This window comes from Entelurus aequoreus, linkage group LG06 (genome assembly GCF_033978785.1).
Source record: "Entelurus aequoreus isolate RoL-2023_Sb linkage group LG06, RoL_Eaeq_v1.1, whole genome shotgun sequence".
In the NCBI taxonomy this organism is placed as follows: domain Eukaryota; kingdom Metazoa; phylum Chordata; class Actinopteri; order Syngnathiformes; family Syngnathidae; genus Entelurus; species Entelurus aequoreus.
In genome coordinates, this window is record NC_084736.1 from 64192630 (window position 1) to 64210948 (window position 18319).

At 39.4% G+C, this 18319-nt stretch overlaps 1 protein-coding gene across 3 annotated transcripts in view; it reads left to right on the plus strand.

The window, feature by feature from the left end:
* The window catches only part of LOC133652447 (tetratricopeptide repeat protein 28-like), a 605917-nt gene that overhangs the window by 385692 nt on the left and 201906 nt on the right, over positions 1 to 18319 (plus strand). For all 3 annotated transcript variants that reach the window (XM_062051209.1, XM_062051210.1, XM_062051211.1), the window contains 2 exons: positions 10303 to 10575; positions 13798 to 13928. In XM_062051209.1, coding sequence (XP_061907193.1) covers positions 10303 to 10575; positions 13798 to 13928 — 404 coding nt within the window. The remainder of the gene's footprint in view (positions 1 to 10302; positions 10576 to 13797; positions 13929 to 18319) is intronic.

The following is an 18319-nucleotide window of genomic DNA, read 5'->3' on the forward strand; positions in this document are numbered from 1 at the left end:
CTATGTCTACACTAAGTCGTTTAACCCCTTAAACCAGGGGTGTCCAAACTTTTTCCACTGAGGGGCCGCACACGGAAAAATTAAAGCATGTGGGGGCCATTTTGATATTTTTCATTCTCAAACCATAACAAAATATATGGATTTTTTATTTATTTTACCTTTAGGGGTCCCGGGGACCATAAAGGGTCTCAGTCATTAAAATGTTAAAAATAAGTCAGATTATTATTTTTTTTAAATTATTTAACGATTACAGTAAATCTCTATATCAACTTCAAGTTGATATAAAGTAATACATATTAAAAAAATGTTTTATGGCTTTTCTGTCAAAAACAACTTAGTTTTTTTATAGTAAAACTGAAATATGCAATATTTAGTAATTAGAGCCCTAAAAGATCAATAATGCAGGACACCATTGATTTTAATTATTTAATTTCCCACTCCTAAAGTGATACATTTTTTATTAGGTTTTTCTTTTACTTTCAACACTTAAGTTACGAGATCAACTTCAGATATATCTGTCGATTTTATGCTGGAACAATTATTTTGTTTGTTTTATGCGCTTTTGTCAAAGAAAACTCTGATGTTTTTATATGGCTACTACACAATATATGCAATATTTACCACATAAAACATTTTAAAGTGAAATATTTGAAGTAATTGGAGCCCTGAAAATAATTCATTATAACATGGATTTTTTGTCTTTTTTTTTTTTTTGAGCAATGGCAAAAAAAGAAAAATAAAGAAAGACAAAAGAAAGAAAAAACAGCCTGCATGGCAGCTTTTGTGTCAACATTGCAACTTTTTCTCGTTAGATTTCACCTCATTCCACTTTTTTTAATGTTCTTTTTTATTTTTACAATAGTATTTCCAGAATGTGTGGCGGACCGGTAAACAATTAGCTGCGGGCCGCAAATGGCCCCCGGGCCGCACTTTGGACACCCCTGCCTAAGCCCCGTTTCGGCCTCACAAATCTACCGTTTAAGGTGCCATCCCTCGGACAATTTTTTACACGGGTAAGTGCGCCGTGTATTTCTTGAATCTCCGGCTCTTAGCTTTGTATGGACTCATTGATCGTTTACAAACTGAGTTCGGAGAGGAAGTGAAGTCAGAAAGACCGCGCCCCACACAGGAAGTGACGTCAGAAAGAACGCGCCACAGCCAGCTTCGTAACAACCGGAGCTCACCACTGGAAAGATAGAAGCGAGTCATCCAGACATGCCCGTGTTTCTCCTTCTTCTATATGTACAGACGCTTGTGGAAATCACACATGAATACCTTAAGTGAAGGAAACGTGCGATTGCAGCTAATTCGGATACAACACATCTCAGACGGCAAGAGAACTTTCGAATGTCTAGGTCAGCTGTGATTCTACTTACCGAAAAACTTTGTCCCTTCCTCCCTTGGATGTGATAAAAAGGTAGCGTGTGCTTTGTATTACCTACCGTCGAGAGAAGACTACGGAAAATGGTGAATACTTTTGGATTGGCAAAGCAGACTGTATCAGTTATTGTCCGCCATGTATGTCGCGGACTCAACGTCTAGGTCCAGAGTATATAAAGTCACCAAAAACGAATGGCCAATGAAGGTGAAGGCAAAAGAGTGAGTTGTGTCGTGACCAGATATCTAGATCCCTAGATTGATGTTCTTTGTCACATTGTATACTTTTACATGTTCGATAAAGATTTGATTACTTAATTAACTCAGGTGTGATTCACTACAATAGGGCCCCACAGCACACTGGATTCCAGTTAATTGAAATACCACAACACTGGATATTGTTCAGATAAGTTACATTTAAGAACTTGCACACAAAGCAACACTGGAGGTGACTATGACCTGCACATTTTCCGCGCATGCGTACTAGGTCGGGTTGCGCCATTAACGACCATTGTGTGTGTGTGGACAAGGATAAGGTTAGGTGGGATTTACCCTGGATAACCTTAGTGTAGAAGGGGTCTTAGATAGACTAATCCATGCCTTGGTCACCAGCAGGTTAGACTACTGTAATGGCCTTCTCACCGTGCTCTCTAAACAAGCTGTAAAGCAGCTGCAGTACATCCAGAATGCTGCTGCTCGAGTCCAGACTAGTAACAGGAAATATGACCATATTAGTCCAGTGCTTAGGTCACTGCCCTGGCTTCCTGCTGCTCAGAGAATAGACTTTAAAACAGCTCTGCTTGTGTACAAGTCTTTTCATGGTCTTGGGTCAAGTACATCTCTGACATGTTAGAACCATATGAACCACCTCAGATTCTGAGAACCTTAAGGAGTGGTCTCCTGCTGGTGCTCAGAGTCAGGACCAAACATGGCGAGACTGCATTTTAGTTTTATGCTCCTAAACTCTGGATTAGTTTTCCTAAAGATTTGAGACAGGCCTCAATGTTGGCAATGTTCAAATCCAGGATGAAAACACTTTTATTTAATTGTGCATATGACAACTGTTTTTAACAGTCTTACATTTTAATTTTAATCATGATTTTGTTATGTTGACTTTATTTTATGATTTTAATTACAATTATGCCCCTTGTACGAATTGTGCTCCATAAACTTGCTTTGTCTTGCCTTACTTTTATCATGTGCCCATGGAAACCCTAATTTCCCTCCACATCTTGTTATTATGCTCTCCATCTCGTGGGGTTTGGCAACGTTAAACAAGCTGCACACATCTACAATGTGTAACACCTTTTCTGCTAAAGAGAATCGCAATCTCGACAACAGAACCTATTTTTAACACAGTGACGGTGCGCTCTGCAGTGAATGATCCAAACGCAAGAAAGTGCATATTGCAATACTTTTTTTCATATAAGAGATATATTCCACAAATATATTTCGAATGCCATCAAAAAAAAACACCAGCAGACACAAACAACAAAATGTGTTTCTATCAGTCCTATTGTCTGCATATTTATGAAGACAGCCCCTCTAAATGGATTGCACTTCTTATTTTGCTCAATCCTCTGCGCAGCAATATCGTTGATCAGCTTTGCGTGTGCTATCAAGTTTGCATGTGTTTTAACACACGCGAACCGTTAGAAAATCAGTGCGTTATAATGTGTTTATGAGCGAGACCGGACAGCTGCCGGCAAATTTGTGGTGGTCCACAGCAAATTAATGTGTGGGAAACATTAGCCACGCATACATTTTTTTAATCTGATCATCATTCGGATTAGAATGTTACTGTGCACACGGACCCTCAAAACAATTCTCTGATTATGACATGCATTTTCATGCATCACACCTTAAAGGCCTACTGAAATGATTTTTTTTTATTTAAACGGGAATAGCAGATCCATTCTATGTGTCATACTTGATCATTTCGCGATATTGCCATATTTTTGCTGAAAGGATTTAATAGAGAAAATCGACGATAAAGTTCGCAACTTTTGCTCGCTGATTAAAAAAAGCCTTGCCTGTACCGGAAGTAGCGTGACGTCACAGGAGCTAGTATTCCTCACAATTCCCCAAGACTTCACTTTGACATGCGCAGAACATAACATTAACCGAAAGGTGTGTTATTGTTTGTGCTGTGGCGCAATCTTTTAGATGAGTTCGCTGACTGCAGGTGCCGAAGAAGCAGTAAACAAACATGGCTTTGTGCATTTCTGCTTGTCCGACATTATCACGGTATTTACTTACCACTTTTTCCCTCTGTTCACTCATTTTGTTTTACCTCTGTTTTTAAAATGTAGCTGTTCTGTGCCATTCATGTTGCGATATGTATACGTTGCCGCACGTCTTCGTGTTACGACATTCTGTTTGTGTGTCTGAGGCTAGAAGTCAGGACTTGAAGTAGCTGTAAAGTCATGAATAAATCAGCTCATTAATAAAACTGGATCCCTTTTTTTATCGTCTATTCATAGTCTCGTTTTAAATCAACAAACTCAACCAGACTATTACATTTCGTCTCCTCCACCAATAAAGTTATGCGCAGTAAGAATAATTCCAACCCGAATTTCGGAAGACGTGTTTTCATGCGCTACAATCCAAATCACTGTCGGCATAAACCAGTGTTTTTCCATCTTTTTTGAGCCAAGGCACATTTTTTTCATTGAAAAAATGCGGAGGCACACCACCAGCAGAAAACATTAAAAATTAAACTCAGCAGCCGATATTGACAGTAAAACGTTGTTCTCGTAAGTGTTGGATATGACTTCAAACCATAACTAAGCATGCATCACTATGTCTCTTGTCTCAAAGTAGGTGTACTGTCACGACCTGTCACATCACGGCGCAACTTATTTAGAGTTTTTTTGTGTTTTCCTGTGTGTAGTGTTTTAGTTCTTGTGTTTTGGTGGCTTTTCCTGTTTTGTTGGTATTTTCCCGTAGCAGTTTCATTTCTTCCCTGAGCGTTATTCCCCACACCTGCTTTGTTTTAGCAATCAAAAATATTTAATTTGTTGCTATCCTTCTTTGTGGGGACATATTTGATTGTCATGTCATGTTCGGATGTACTTTGTGAACGCCTTCTCTGCTCCACGCGCTGTAAATTTTTGCTGTCGTCCAGCATTCTGTTTTTGTTTACTTTGTAGCCAGTTCAGTTTTAGTTTCATTCTGCATAGCCTTCCCTAAGCTTCAATGCCTTTTATTAGCGGCACTCGCCTTCTGTTTATTTTTGGTTGAGGCATTAAATACCTTTTGACCTGCTGTCGTCCGCATATTGTGATCACGACAAAGCAATTAGCTACCTGCTGCCACCTACTGATGTGGAAGAGTATTACACGGTTACTCTGCCAAGCTCTAGACAGCACAGACACTCAACAACGGCACACAATTTGCGGATTATAATTACTGGATTGCAAAAAAACATTTTTAACCCAATTATGTTTGAGTTTGAGTTTATTTCAAACATGCAAGCATACAACATGATACATCACAATTTCCAGTTCCTCTTTTCAACATGTTCGAAAAGGAGTAGGAAGAAGCAAAGCTTATTTAATCCTACCCCTTTTCTTTTACATAACAGTTGCTAAACTTTTTTGTTCACTTCCTGTTCTCAATTTATTCACAATGTACTCCATAAGTAATCACAATAAAAATAAATAGATACATAATAATTGGTGAAGTAAGTTACATTTCATATGATGAGATAAGAAAGATTATTTTGAGAGTGAAAGAATGGATGAATTAAATGAATTCAGAATGTTTATCATGGTTCTTCTTCTTTGTACTTTGTAAACACTTTAAGTTTAAAGAGTTTCTTGAAGTGGATCATATTAGTACATTGTTTGATTGCTTTGCTTAATCCATTCCATAATTGAATTCCACATACTGATATACTGAAGGTGTTAAGTGTTGTACGTGCGTACAAATGTTTTAAATTACATTTTTCTCTAAGATTATATTTCTCCTCTTTTTTTTAGAAGAATTGTTGTATATTCTTGGGTAGCAGGTTATAGTTTGCTTTGTGTATCATTTTAGCTGTTTGCAAATTCACTATGTCGTAGAATTTCAGTATCTTTGATTCAATAAATAAAGGATTTGTATGTTCTCTATTTCCAACATTATGTATTATTCTAACTGATCTTTTTTGTAACACCGTTAATGAATGAAGTGTACTTTTGTAATTATTTCCTCATATTTCTACACAGTAATTCAGATATGGTAACACTAGTGAGCAGTAGAGAATATGAAGTGATTTTTTGTCTAGAACATGTTTTGCTTTATTCATTATTGACGTGTTTCTTGCTACTTTATGTTGTATATTTTTTACGTGAGATTTCCAGTTCAATTTATCATCAATCATTATACCTAGAAATTTGGTTTCATTTACTCTTTCAATTTCTTTTCCGTCTATTTGTATTTGTGTTTGACTTTCTCTTCTACTGTTACCAAATAGCATTATTTTAGTTTTACCGAGATTCAACGATAGTCTGTTTTTGTCAAACCATCTTTTTAATTTGTTAATTTCTTCTGTTATTATTTGTATTAACTTCTGTGTGTTCCCTCCTGAACAAAACGCTGTTGTATCATCCGCAAATAGTACTAACTTTAAATCTTTTGTAACTTTACAAATGTCATTTATATAGAGATTGAATAATTTAGGTCCTAGTATTGATCCCTGAGGTACACCACAGGATATATTTAGCGTTGTAGACGTGTGTTCACCTAGCTTCACGTATTGTTTCCTGTTCGTTAGATAACTACTTATCCAGTTTAAGACTAACCCTCTGATGCCATATCGTTCTAGTTTTTTGATTAAAATATTGTGATTAAAAGTGTCAAATGCTTTAGTTAGATCCATGAACACTGCTGCTGCACATTTTTTACTATCTATTGCATTGGTAATTTCTTCTGTAATTTCAATTAAAGCCGTTGAAGTTGAAACATTAGCTCTGTATCCATATTGGTTCTCTTCGAGTATTCTATTTTTATTTATGAAACTACAAACTATGTGAAATTACATTGTGGAGGGGGGCGTGGCCTGCGGGCCTGCAGCGAAGCGGGGTGTGCCGGGACCGGCCTCGAAGTCAGCGACAGGTGCGTACATGGCCCAGGTGGGCCTTATTATCTAATCACCTGTCGCTCTGTTTAAGCAGCAGCCGGGGAGGAGAGGTAGTGGGAGCTGGCGTGAGAGCGAGAGCGTGCCTATCACACCCACAAAAGACAATTGCTGGAAAGCAACACACAGACTTTGAGTGAAAAATAAAACCGTATTAAACCATGAAACGGGCTCGCAGGGAGATGCTTGGTAGTCTGGAAGACCCACTGGAAAGTGACTTCCACAGACATCATCTCCCACGGCTCACCAGACTGTATCTCACACTGGCATAAACCACCCGTCTCGATCGGAATGAAATTTCGATCCGAACGAGTGTGATCGGGTCAGAATATTCAACATGGCATGTTTACATTAAGTATGTTAGGCTTTTAATCCAATTAAATATGTCCATGTGTACATAGCTACTGAAGTATTGTGTAAGAAGGATGATGCATTATATACTAATCTAAAAATATAAATATTTTTCACAATATTGCAATTTGTATTGTCAGGTGGAATAAGGTCATTTAAAAAGGTGTTTTTTGGAAGTAGAGAGAGAGTTCAGATTATAAATGTGGTGAGTGAAGCATTTCTGGAGAAGCCATTGTGGTTAAATGCGGTGTGATATACAAAAATAGGATCATGAGAATTAATTGTCCTCCAGATGCACATGAATGCAGATGTATTGGACACGCACAAAAACATCAATAGGAACAAAAACTGTGTTCCACCCAAGCCCGAATGACCAGTTGTTCGATGCCGGTGTCTGCCAGAGGGCATGCGATCTGAAGGGGCTGTGAATCCTGACTCCCATGCGGCCGTCCATTGATTTATGTCATTGTGTGCATTTTCAGCCCCTTCAAAAGGTCACCTTGTGTGTCTCTACTCTGCATTGCTATGCCTCTCCCACTTTTGTACAAAATGAATTAGTTTCTACTTTCTCTTTTCCTTCTGTATTCTCTCCAGAAGCCCCACGTACAGTACACGAGGGGCCTGATCTATTAAGACCCAAATAACAAGTTCTAAACGGCTGGCGCAAAATAAAATAAAAGCTGGTGTAGTATTAGTGGGCGTATTGTGAGTGATCTACTAAGACAGTGTACAATTTTTTTTAAAAGTACAAAAGTGGTGCAGACCGTCCCATTTAAACTAGGTTTGTGTGTGTTTTACCAGCTGTCACCCTGAAAACACTCCACATTCATGACATCATATGCTCCAACAGTCCAACATGGTGTGCTGTTGTTGTGGAACACCCAAATATTTTGAAATGCACACGGGTGGAAGATTCCCTCTCTATCATCTTCTCCTTTCTCACAGCCTTTTGCGTGACTGTGCCAGTTTGCACATACTTTATAGACTTACTAAATATAGACAGAAAACAGTGGCAGCAGAACAATCTCAGTCTTGATGAATCACAGTGTGAGCACTAAATGATTATAGTTGCATCTCCTCCTCCCAGTATTGTAGATGTTCTGATAATCAGCATACTGTAAGAGCTGTGTATACTGTACTTAAAGACATACATGCTGGATTGGGCTCCCTATTTTGCTCATTTAAGAGACGAAAAGCTTAGTAGATCAGCTTTGCGTGCGTTATCAAGGTTGCACTTGTTTTAATACACACAAAGCTTTAGTAGCTCAGGTCCTTTGAGGACTACGTCTTCACTTTGTGATTAGCAATTGGAAAACTGTTGACTGCAGTTTTTTAAACATGTGCAATTTAGGGTTGTACGGTATACCGGTATTAGTATAGTACCACGATACTAATGAATCATATTCGATACTATACCGCCTCTGAAAAGTACCGGTCCGCCGCCCCCGTCGTCACGTCATGTCATTGCTGCTTTACGAGCATGTTCGGCGGCACACAATCACGGAGTACTTACAAGCAGACACAGTGTGTAGACAGAAAAGGGAGAACGGAAACATTTTGGTTTTAAAAACTAACGATAAAGCTGAAGTTATAACACTGAAACGCCCACCGGAAGAGGTGCTTTAAAACATGTCCATCTAGCTAGTGGCTAAAGTCCAGCCCCAGTTGGCAGTGTTTTAGCTACTTCTAAATCACTAATCCTCGCCTCCACGGCGACAAATAAAGTACGTTTCTTACAAGTATCATCCCTGCAGGACGAGGAATAGCTAAACATGCTTCACTGCACACCGTAGCTCACCGGCGTCAAAATGTAAACAAACACCATTGGTAGATCTACACCTGACATCCACTGTAATGATACCAAGTACAGGGGCGTATATAGTCTTTACTACTATGATTACATCGATATTTTTTGGCATCACAACATCTTCTTTCGTTTTTTTTTAAATTTATACTATGTTTATAAACTCGGGAAATATGTCCCTGGACACATGAGGACTTTGAATATGACCAATGTATGATCCTGTAACGACTTGGTATCGGATTGATACCCAAATTTGTGGTGTCATCCAAAACTAATGTAAAGTATATAACAAAAGAAGAATAAGTGATTATTACATTTTAACAGAAGTGTAGATAGAACATGTTAAAAGAGAAAGTAAGCAGATATTGACAGTAAATGAACAAGTAGATTAATAATTCATTTTCTACCACTTGTCCTTAATAATTTCGACAAAATAATAGAATGATAAATGACAGAATATGTTACTGCATATGTCAGCAGACTAAATTAGGAACCTTTGTTTGTTTACTTACTAATAAAAAACAAGTTGTCTTTGATTGATTGATTGAGACTTTTATTAGTAGGTTGCACAGTGAGGTACATATTCCGTACAATTGACCACTATATGGTAACACCCGAATAAGTTTTTCAACTTGTTTAAGTCGGGGTCCACTTAAATTGATTCATGATACAGATATATACTATCAGATATATACTATGGCTTGTATGTTCACTATTTTATTTAAGGACAAACTTGCAATAAGAAATATACACTACCGTTCAAAAGTTTGGGGTCAACCAAACAATTTTGTGGAATAGCCTTCATTTCTAAGAACAAGAAGAGACTGTTGAGTTTCAGATGAAAGTTCTCTTTTTCTGGCCATTTCGAGCGTTTAATTGACCCCACAAATGTGATGCTCCAGAAACTCAATCTGCTCAAAGGAAGGTCAGTTTTGTAGCTTCTGTAACGAGCTAAACTGTTTTTAGATGTGTGAATATGATTACACAAGGGTTTTGTAATAATCAATTAGCCTTCTGAGCCAATGAGCAAACACATTGTACCATTAGAACACTGGAGTGATAGTTGCTGGAAATGGGCCTCTATACACCTATGTAGATATTGCACCAAAAACCAGACATTTGCAGCTAGAACAGTCATTTACCACATTAGCAATGTATAGAGTGTATTTCTTTATCTTCATTGAAAAGTACAGTGCTTTTCCTTCAAAAATAAGGACATTTCAATGTGACCCCAAACTTTTGAACGGTAGTGTATGTTTAAAGGACCGTAAGATTTTTTGTCCAAATAAAGCCAATAATGCAATTTCTTGTGGTCCCCTTTATTTAGAAAAGTACCGAAAAGTATCGAAATAATTTTGGTACCTGTACCAAAATATTGGTATCGGGACAACACTAGTGCAATTAGTGCTGCCGTTATTCTTTAAGTGTCAGAGCTAGCTGTAATTTAGTAATGCTACAAAGTGTACCACCCAAAAGTCAACATTGAAGGATTTGAATTCAGGCAGCAGTTTGCCATGGCATTCAAAAAAAAGTAGCAGTAGTTCCAGCCAGATATTGTCATCACTCAGGATGTCAGCACAAGGTTTTATTTTGGTACTTTTTACAGTCCGCTTCTAATCCCTGTCTCACTTCTGTCCCTCCTGCACAGAGTCTCTAGAACCCACCTATCAACAGCTACAAAAGATGAAGCTGGACAAGAGTCCTTTTGTGGTGGTGTCTGTGATTGGCCAGGAGCTGCTGACAGCGGGCCACCACACAGCCTCCGTTGTAGTTCTGGAAGCAGCTTTGAAGATCGGCACGTGCAGCCTCAAGTTACGTGGCTCTGTCTTCTCGGCTCTCAGCAGCGCCCAATGGTCCCTGGGCAACACCGAGAAGAGCACTGGCTACATGCAGCAAGACCTGGAGGTGGCCAAAACCTTAGGTACGTGGGTAGGACGTCGAAGGAGGGAACACACTTTTGATCGTCAAATGATAAATGTCATTAGTGTTTGTTTTAAGATACGTTGATTGAAATGAACTCATTTAACCAATGGGTAATTAGGGACAACTAGAAAACTACCATTATGTTTCTCAGGGCATTGAGCTGATGGCAACTGGACTGTTCAGAATGTCTTGGAAGATGTTTCGGCTCTCATCCGAGCAGGCTTCGTCAGTTCAATCTAACAGACTAGAGATGGAGTCTATGCTCTGAGAGTACAACGATCCGGATGAATGTGAATATTTAAAGGCATTATACATTTGCATTCACAGTATTTGGCTAATTTGCTACCAGACATTTTGTTTCATGAGGGCGTCAAGGAAAGAGAAGAAGAGACAATCTGTTTGGACGTTACCTCAGCGTAAAAAGGGTAACTAAATGGACACAATTTAATGGACATCCAGTCAGGGGAAATCAAATCAGTGTCAACTAAAAGAGTAAACTACATTGCTCTCGCCCGCCAACCAGCCAGTCGCCCATGGTGGGTTTAATGCACCTTTTTTTCACCTCACTCTTATACAGACAGTTGGACAATTGTGGCGCTATGATGCTCTGTCAAGATAGTTCTCAAAACTGCTTTAATGATACAATCCATGTTAATTCTCAAGGCATTCAATCAATTACAACTGGAATGTTCAATTTGTTTTAAAGGGGTCTCCATTTAAAACACTTCATTGTGGTCTACAGTAGCAGGCATGTAATTTTTCTGTCTATAGTCAGAAATCGGTCTTTTTTATCTCTGTAAAAATATTAAAACATATTGTTCGGTTTTTTTTTCGATCTACAATGTGTGTTAAAATCTTGATCCGTCTCTTTGCCATAACTGCCAACAACTACGGTTTTCTATAAAAAATTATTAACTTAAAAATTCGAAGTTACGTAGCGTAGCAACTCCACGGGCAGGGGACAAAATATACGGGAAACATAAATGAAGATTGGTTTGTTTACGTTTAGGAAAATCTATGATTGGTTGGTTAGTTTACTATGATGAGTCACGATTGGTTAAGATTAGGGCAAAACATTACGGACAGGCCAATCACAGGCAAGATAGGGCGGGTCATCAAAACCAGGAAGGGAAATCACAAACAGACATCCCAAATGACGACGAGAGAGTCGGAGAAGAGAAGAGGGAATATTCAAGCGGGCGATTTGTATACCGTATTTTTCGGACTATAAGTCACAGTTTTTTTCACAGTTTGGCCGGGGGTGCGACTTATACTCAGGAGCGACTTATGTGTGAAATTATTAACACATTACCGTAAAATATAAAATAATATTATTTAGCTCATTCACGTAAGAGACTAGACGTATAAGATTTCATGGGATTTAGCGATTAGGAGTGACAAATTGTTTGGTAAACGTATAGCATGTTCTATATGTTATAGTTATTTAAATGACTCTTACCATCAGTGGCGTGCGGTGAGGTTAATGTCTGGTGAGGCACGACTGCATCATCACAGTCAAATTTAAAAACATATGAACCTGCAGTGCAGGTGTACCTAATGTTGTGTCCCTGCGGTCGTTCGCGGCTCGTGCAGCGCGAGCATTGTTGTTTTTGCACTTTTTGGCTTCTTGTTAAGTGACTTTTTTTGGGTGGATTCGGTCTTGCACGTGGAGGGTTTGGGTGTGGGCTTTGGTTGGTGTGGCCGCGGCGCTCCCGTCGGTCAGTGCATTCTGCGGCGGAGGTGCTTGGCACCAGAAGGAGGGGTTATGATACGAGCCTCACACAGTGTGTCTCCGCAGCAGATTTATGATCGCTCAGCACTAAAAATACGTTACACACACACAGTTGTCGACAAAATACACTGTACATTATATACCTCAGCTAACTAAACTATGGAAATGTATAATATAATTCATATAGAAACACGGTCTCACTGCACAGCAGGCCAGCAGTTAGCCGAGTCGCAATCCATGGTGAGGCACAAGTGCCTCAACTGGCTGCTGATCACCGCACCGTCTAAAACTGGTGAAGTTAAATGGAAAATAACTTTAGTATAATCACTGGATACATATAACAATTTAATTAATTTTTTTTTCTTTTTCTTTTTTTTTTCTTTTCATGATGGCAGGTGAGGCCCCGCCTCCCCTGCCTCTAGTGACTGCACGCCACTGCTCACCATAATATGTTACGTTAACATACCAGGCACGTTCTCAGTTGGTTTTTTATGCCTCATATAACGTACACTTATTCAGCCTGTTGTTCACTATTCTTTATTTATTTTAAATTGCCTTTCAAATGTCTATTCTTGGTGTTGGATTTTTATCAAATAAATGTCCCCAAAAAATGTGACTTATACTCCAGTGCGACTTATATATGTTTTTTTCCTTCTTTATTATGCATTTTCGTCAGGTGCGACTTATACTCCGGAGCGACTTATACTCCGAAAAATACGGTATTAAAACAAACTAGTGGAAGATGGCAGAGGAATTATCTTCCTTATATTTTTCTTTTAGCGATGTAGACGACGTCCAGGAAACCCACTAAGCGTCTACTTTGCCACATTTGGACAAATGTATGCGTCTGGATAAAACAATACCCAAAATATTCATTTTAGTTGTTTACCATGTAAGCCCAAATCAAAACTGCTCTCGACATGGGAGACGTGGAATACACATTTAAGAACACACATGATTGTGGCAGACATGTGATGACTTTTGCTACAGTATAGCCTGTCGAAATGCTAAATTTAATTTTCATTGCTGTTTTAGAACAAGACGTAGCTGACATTTTGTTCATTATTTCTACTGTTTATATTTTGACATTGAATAGTTGAATCATTTTGAAACATAAACAACACGACTGCAAGATATTTGTTATTTCATGCTACAAATCACAGATGGCTATTCAGATAAATGAAGTTAGCTAATAGAATAAACATTGTTTGTACTCTCTATGTACCCCCAGATCTCCAGCTTATTTTCAGTCTGTTTCATTAAGTTCAAATCACATGTCTGAGTAAGGCTTATTATTTTCAAACCTGCAAGATGTGAGATTAACACTCCCTGTCATGGAAGCCACTCTTCTGTGGAGAAAATGCAACATCAATTTATTTTCCTTTTAAGGGTGTACAGATGTATAGTTAACCACGGTTGAATATTGATAGCTAATTCCTAACTTGCTTTGTAATCACATTGAGGATAATGAATCTGTTTCATCCCCAGGTGACCAAACAGGGGAATGCCGTGCTCATGGGAATTTAGGCTCGGCATTCTTCTCCAAGGGAAACTATCGTGAAGCTCTGACCAACCATCGCAACCAGCTTGTTCTTGCCATGAAGCTAAAGGACAGAGAGGTAAGACACACACACATAGTGCAGAGTTTCAAAATAGACAAAGCAAGCTACCTGAACCAGATAATGAATACAGGTAGCAGTGTTTCCATGGTGTCTTATCGGGCTATTTGTGTGTTTGTGTTGACTTATGCTGTTACCTGCTTTCCTCTGCTCTAGCTTTTTGGAAAGTAACTGAAGGGCACACAGATTCTTGGGCTTTTTTTTTCAATCTCAGAAAATGTATTGGTGCCCAAGAGTACAAATGAAGGTGACAAAAAAGAACAGAAGCATTTCAAGACAGGGTAATTGGATGACCTTTGCGGTGTTTTTTAATGAATACTGGAACATCGTCATGCAGATATTTAGCTGAGATTTCTATGATTCATCCAGAAGTAAATAAAGGACTGATTGGATATGTTATTTAGAACAAAAAACTGTCCTTTGACGTCTTGCATCCTGTCTGTTGGCCTCTGAGGTCATTGTTGCGAGCTGACAGGTGCTTGTATTCCAACACAATTGCAGTCACCCAAGGAGAAGAATGGCCTCCATTTCCCCTTCATTCCTTATCCTTCCTACCAGGCCGGTGGGTTTGCTTGTTTGTCCTCGCAGATATCACGAGGCATTTAAACAGTCCAGTCAAAGTCTGAACAAAGCAGTGGGACAAACCGTTTGAAAAATGAGGGCAGAGGTCTCCTCGACATCTCCCCATTCCACAGTTTGAGGATATGTGCAGAGAGAAGTGTGATTTATGGCTCCACTGATTTTTGTGCCAAAATCCTTCTGTCCTGAAGGTTAGCCTGAGGGCTTTGTGGGTGCTCAAATGACATAAAGGACATGCAAGTTCCTCAGCAGTTTGGGGTAATAAATAATTATCTGTAGGGTTGCGTGATACTAGCAATGTACACTATAAATTATTATCGTTGGCAACACTAAATTGGCCCGAGTGTGTGAATGTGAGTGTGAATGTTGTCTGTTTATCTGTGTTGGCCCTGTGATGAGGTGGCGACTTGTCCAGGGTGTACACCGCCTTCCGCCCGAATGCAGCTGAGATAGGCTCCAGCACCCCCCGCCACCCCAAAAGGGACAAGCGGTAGAAAATGGATGGATGGATGGATGGCTTACGATAGAGATTTGGATGATAATGTTGATGCCACAGTTGATCTGTGTCCTGCAAAATTGAGAGCTACAACTTGCAACAAACACGTCATCAATGCAATGTAGAATCCAGACGGAGGTGGCTCTCTAGCGCGGCTAAAGTAAGTCCGTGGATCCGCTTCTAAGTTTCTAAGCAAAGTCAGTCTATCAGTCAAAGTTTATTTATATAGCCCTTAATCACAAGTGCCTCAAAAGGCAGGACAAACCACAACGACATCCCCTGATCTGAACCCTCAACCCGGGCAAGGAAAATCTCAAAAGCCCAAAATGAGAAAAAGAAGAAACCTTAGGAAGGGATGGCAGATGTGGGGGACCACCCTTCTGGGGGGCTGGTGGCAATGGATGCCAAGTGGTTACACTTATTGCATTATTCGTAATCATGTGAGAGTCTACAGTAGTCCATTGGGAGCAAGCAGAGGGTCGTAGGAGGTCTCCATCCGTGTCATAAAGTGGTGGTTACCAGGCTTTTCGACCCCAAGATCCCTGGTCTCAGCCAAAAACGAAAGCAAGATCTACCCCTGCGTGAACTATGTTTTTTATATATACAGTTGTGATCAAAAGTTTACATACACTTGTAAAGAACATAAAGTCATGGTTGTCTTGAGTTTCCAATCATTTCTACAACTCTTATTTTTTGTTATAGACTGATTGGAACACATACTTGTTGGTCACAAAAAACATGAATGAAGTTTGGTTCCTTTATGAATTTATTATGGGTCTACTGAAAATGTGACCAAATCTGCTGGGTCAAAAGTATACATACTTGATGTATGTATACTTTTGACCACATAACTTTCTTCCAGAAGGTCTTATTTTTGTCCATGTGATGTCAGATGAAACAAAAATTGAGCTGTTTGGCCACAATACCAAGGAATATGTTTGTAGGAGAAAAGGTGAGGCCTTTAATCCCAGGAACACCAATCCTAACGTCAAGCATGGAGGTTGTAGTTTTATCCTCTGTTCCTGTTTTGCTTCCAATAGAACTGGTGCTTTACAGAGAGTAAATGGGACAATGAAAAAGGAGGATTACCTCCAAATTCTTCAGGACAACCTAACATCATCAGCTAAATCAGGCTAGAATTAAAGTTTTAGAATGGCCTTCCCACAGTCCTGACTTAAACATGTGGACAATGCTAAAGAAACAAGTCCATGTCAGAAAACCAACACATTTAGCTGAACAGCACCAATTTTGTCAAGAAGAGTGGTCAAAAATTCAACCAGAAGCTTGCCAGAAGCTTGTGGGTGGCTACCAAAAGCGCCTTATTGCAGTGAAACTTGACAAGGGACATGTAACCAAATATTAACATTGCTGTATGTATACTTTTGACCCAGCAAATTTGGTCACATTTTCAGTAGACCCATAATAAATTCATAAAAGAACCAAACTTCATGCTCCAATCACTCTATTCCATCATAAAAAAATAAGAGTTCTAGAAATGATTGGAAACTCAAGACGGCCATGACATTATGTTCTTTACAAGTGTATGTAAACTTTTGATCGCGACTGTATATGTATATATATGTTTATATAGATACATATTTTATATAGAACATATTTTATTCAATTTGTTGTTGTTTTTTAAATACAAAGCCTTGTGTTGTTATTATTGGCTGATGTCAACATTTTGGCTTTTTCTTATTGTGTTTCTTACTGTTTTCCCAATTTTTGCTGTTTTTTCTTGTTGTTTGTTTTTTGAAAGGTACCAAGGGCCAATGACAAATGAGCGCATGTGCCACTCTTTGGACACCCCTGCTGTGGAAGCTATTTGTTTTTGGCCACTATAGTCGTAGTACTGTACTATATATCTGTTGATTCTATGTCACATATGGGACGCGAGTCACACGGTTGTCTTAAGTATTACAATCAGCTGTTCACCTGGCAGGTGTTTCCTGTGTGACAAACAGTCAAGTCCTTCTTGTGCTGCCACCTTGTGTTATCATATATTACTGCATTAGCACATGTCAATGTTTACTTTTGTATACAAATCAACACAAAATCCCTACATTGGAGCAATGTTCACAGACTCTATTATTTGGCTTGTTAGTTCCTCGCCGCAGGTTAGCGATGACGGTCGTGGTTCAGGGAAGAGTTGATTGATGTGGGATGCTAGAAGATGTCCGATTCCTTGCAACAATCAGCCTTAAAGCATTGTTGTAGCGCGATGATTTTTGTGCACATCGTGCCAAGCATGTGGGCGAGATGAGCGGTTCTAGTGTGCTGCGGTACTCGTTGGGGGTACACCCTGAAATGAGGCAGGGTGTACGGTTGTGTTCAAGGGTTAAAATGCATGCCTGTTGGTCACTCTCCGGTTGGGGCTGTCACTCATTTCATATTAATACATGTTTTAAATTTCTAATATATTTGCGATCGACCAGTAGTGCCCCAGAGATGGACTGGTCAACCGCAGACGGGTTGGCGACCCCGGTGATAGAGGAATATTCCACCCCGGGTGACGACTTAGAGCAGCTAGGGCCTCCTCCAGACTGGTACCTCTCCAGAGATTATCCATGGCCACTTGGTAATCTCTCATGCAGGAGAGGGTGGAACAAAGAGAAGCGGCATGTCAACTGGTCTAAAACAGAGTCTATTTAAAAGCTAGAGTATATACATAGATGAGTTTTACGGCGGGACTTAAATGCTTCTACCGAGGTGGCATCTCTAACTTTTGCCGGTAGGGCATTCCAGAGTATTGGAGCCAAATAGAAAACGCTTTAGAGCATTTTTTGGGGCTCTGGGAATCCTAACTTCCTTGACAGCAAATAAATTATATGTTAGTGATAAATGATAATGGTGGATTATATTTAGACTTAGACTTCCTTTTTATTGTCATTCAAATTTTAACTTTACAGTACAGATAAGAACGAAATGTTGTTGCATTAGCTCATGGTAGTGCAGGATAAAAAAGCAATAAGGTGCAGATATAATTAAATAGATTACTGTACAGATAAATATATTGCACTTTTGCATATGCATCCAGGTTTAGGGATGTATGTTATATTGTCTTTATATTCAAGCGAGTTAATCCATTTTTGGGGGGAATTGAGGGGATTATTATGATGCGTTCAAGAGTCTTACGGCCTGAGGGAAGAAGCTGTTACAGAACCTGGAGGTTCTGCTTCGGAGGCTGCGGAACCTCTTCCTAGAGTCCAGCAGTGAAAACAGTCCTTGGTGGGGATGGGACGAGTCTCTGCAGATTTTCTGAGCCCTGGTCAGGCAGCAGCTTTTTGCGATCTCCTGGATAGGAGGAAGAGGAGTC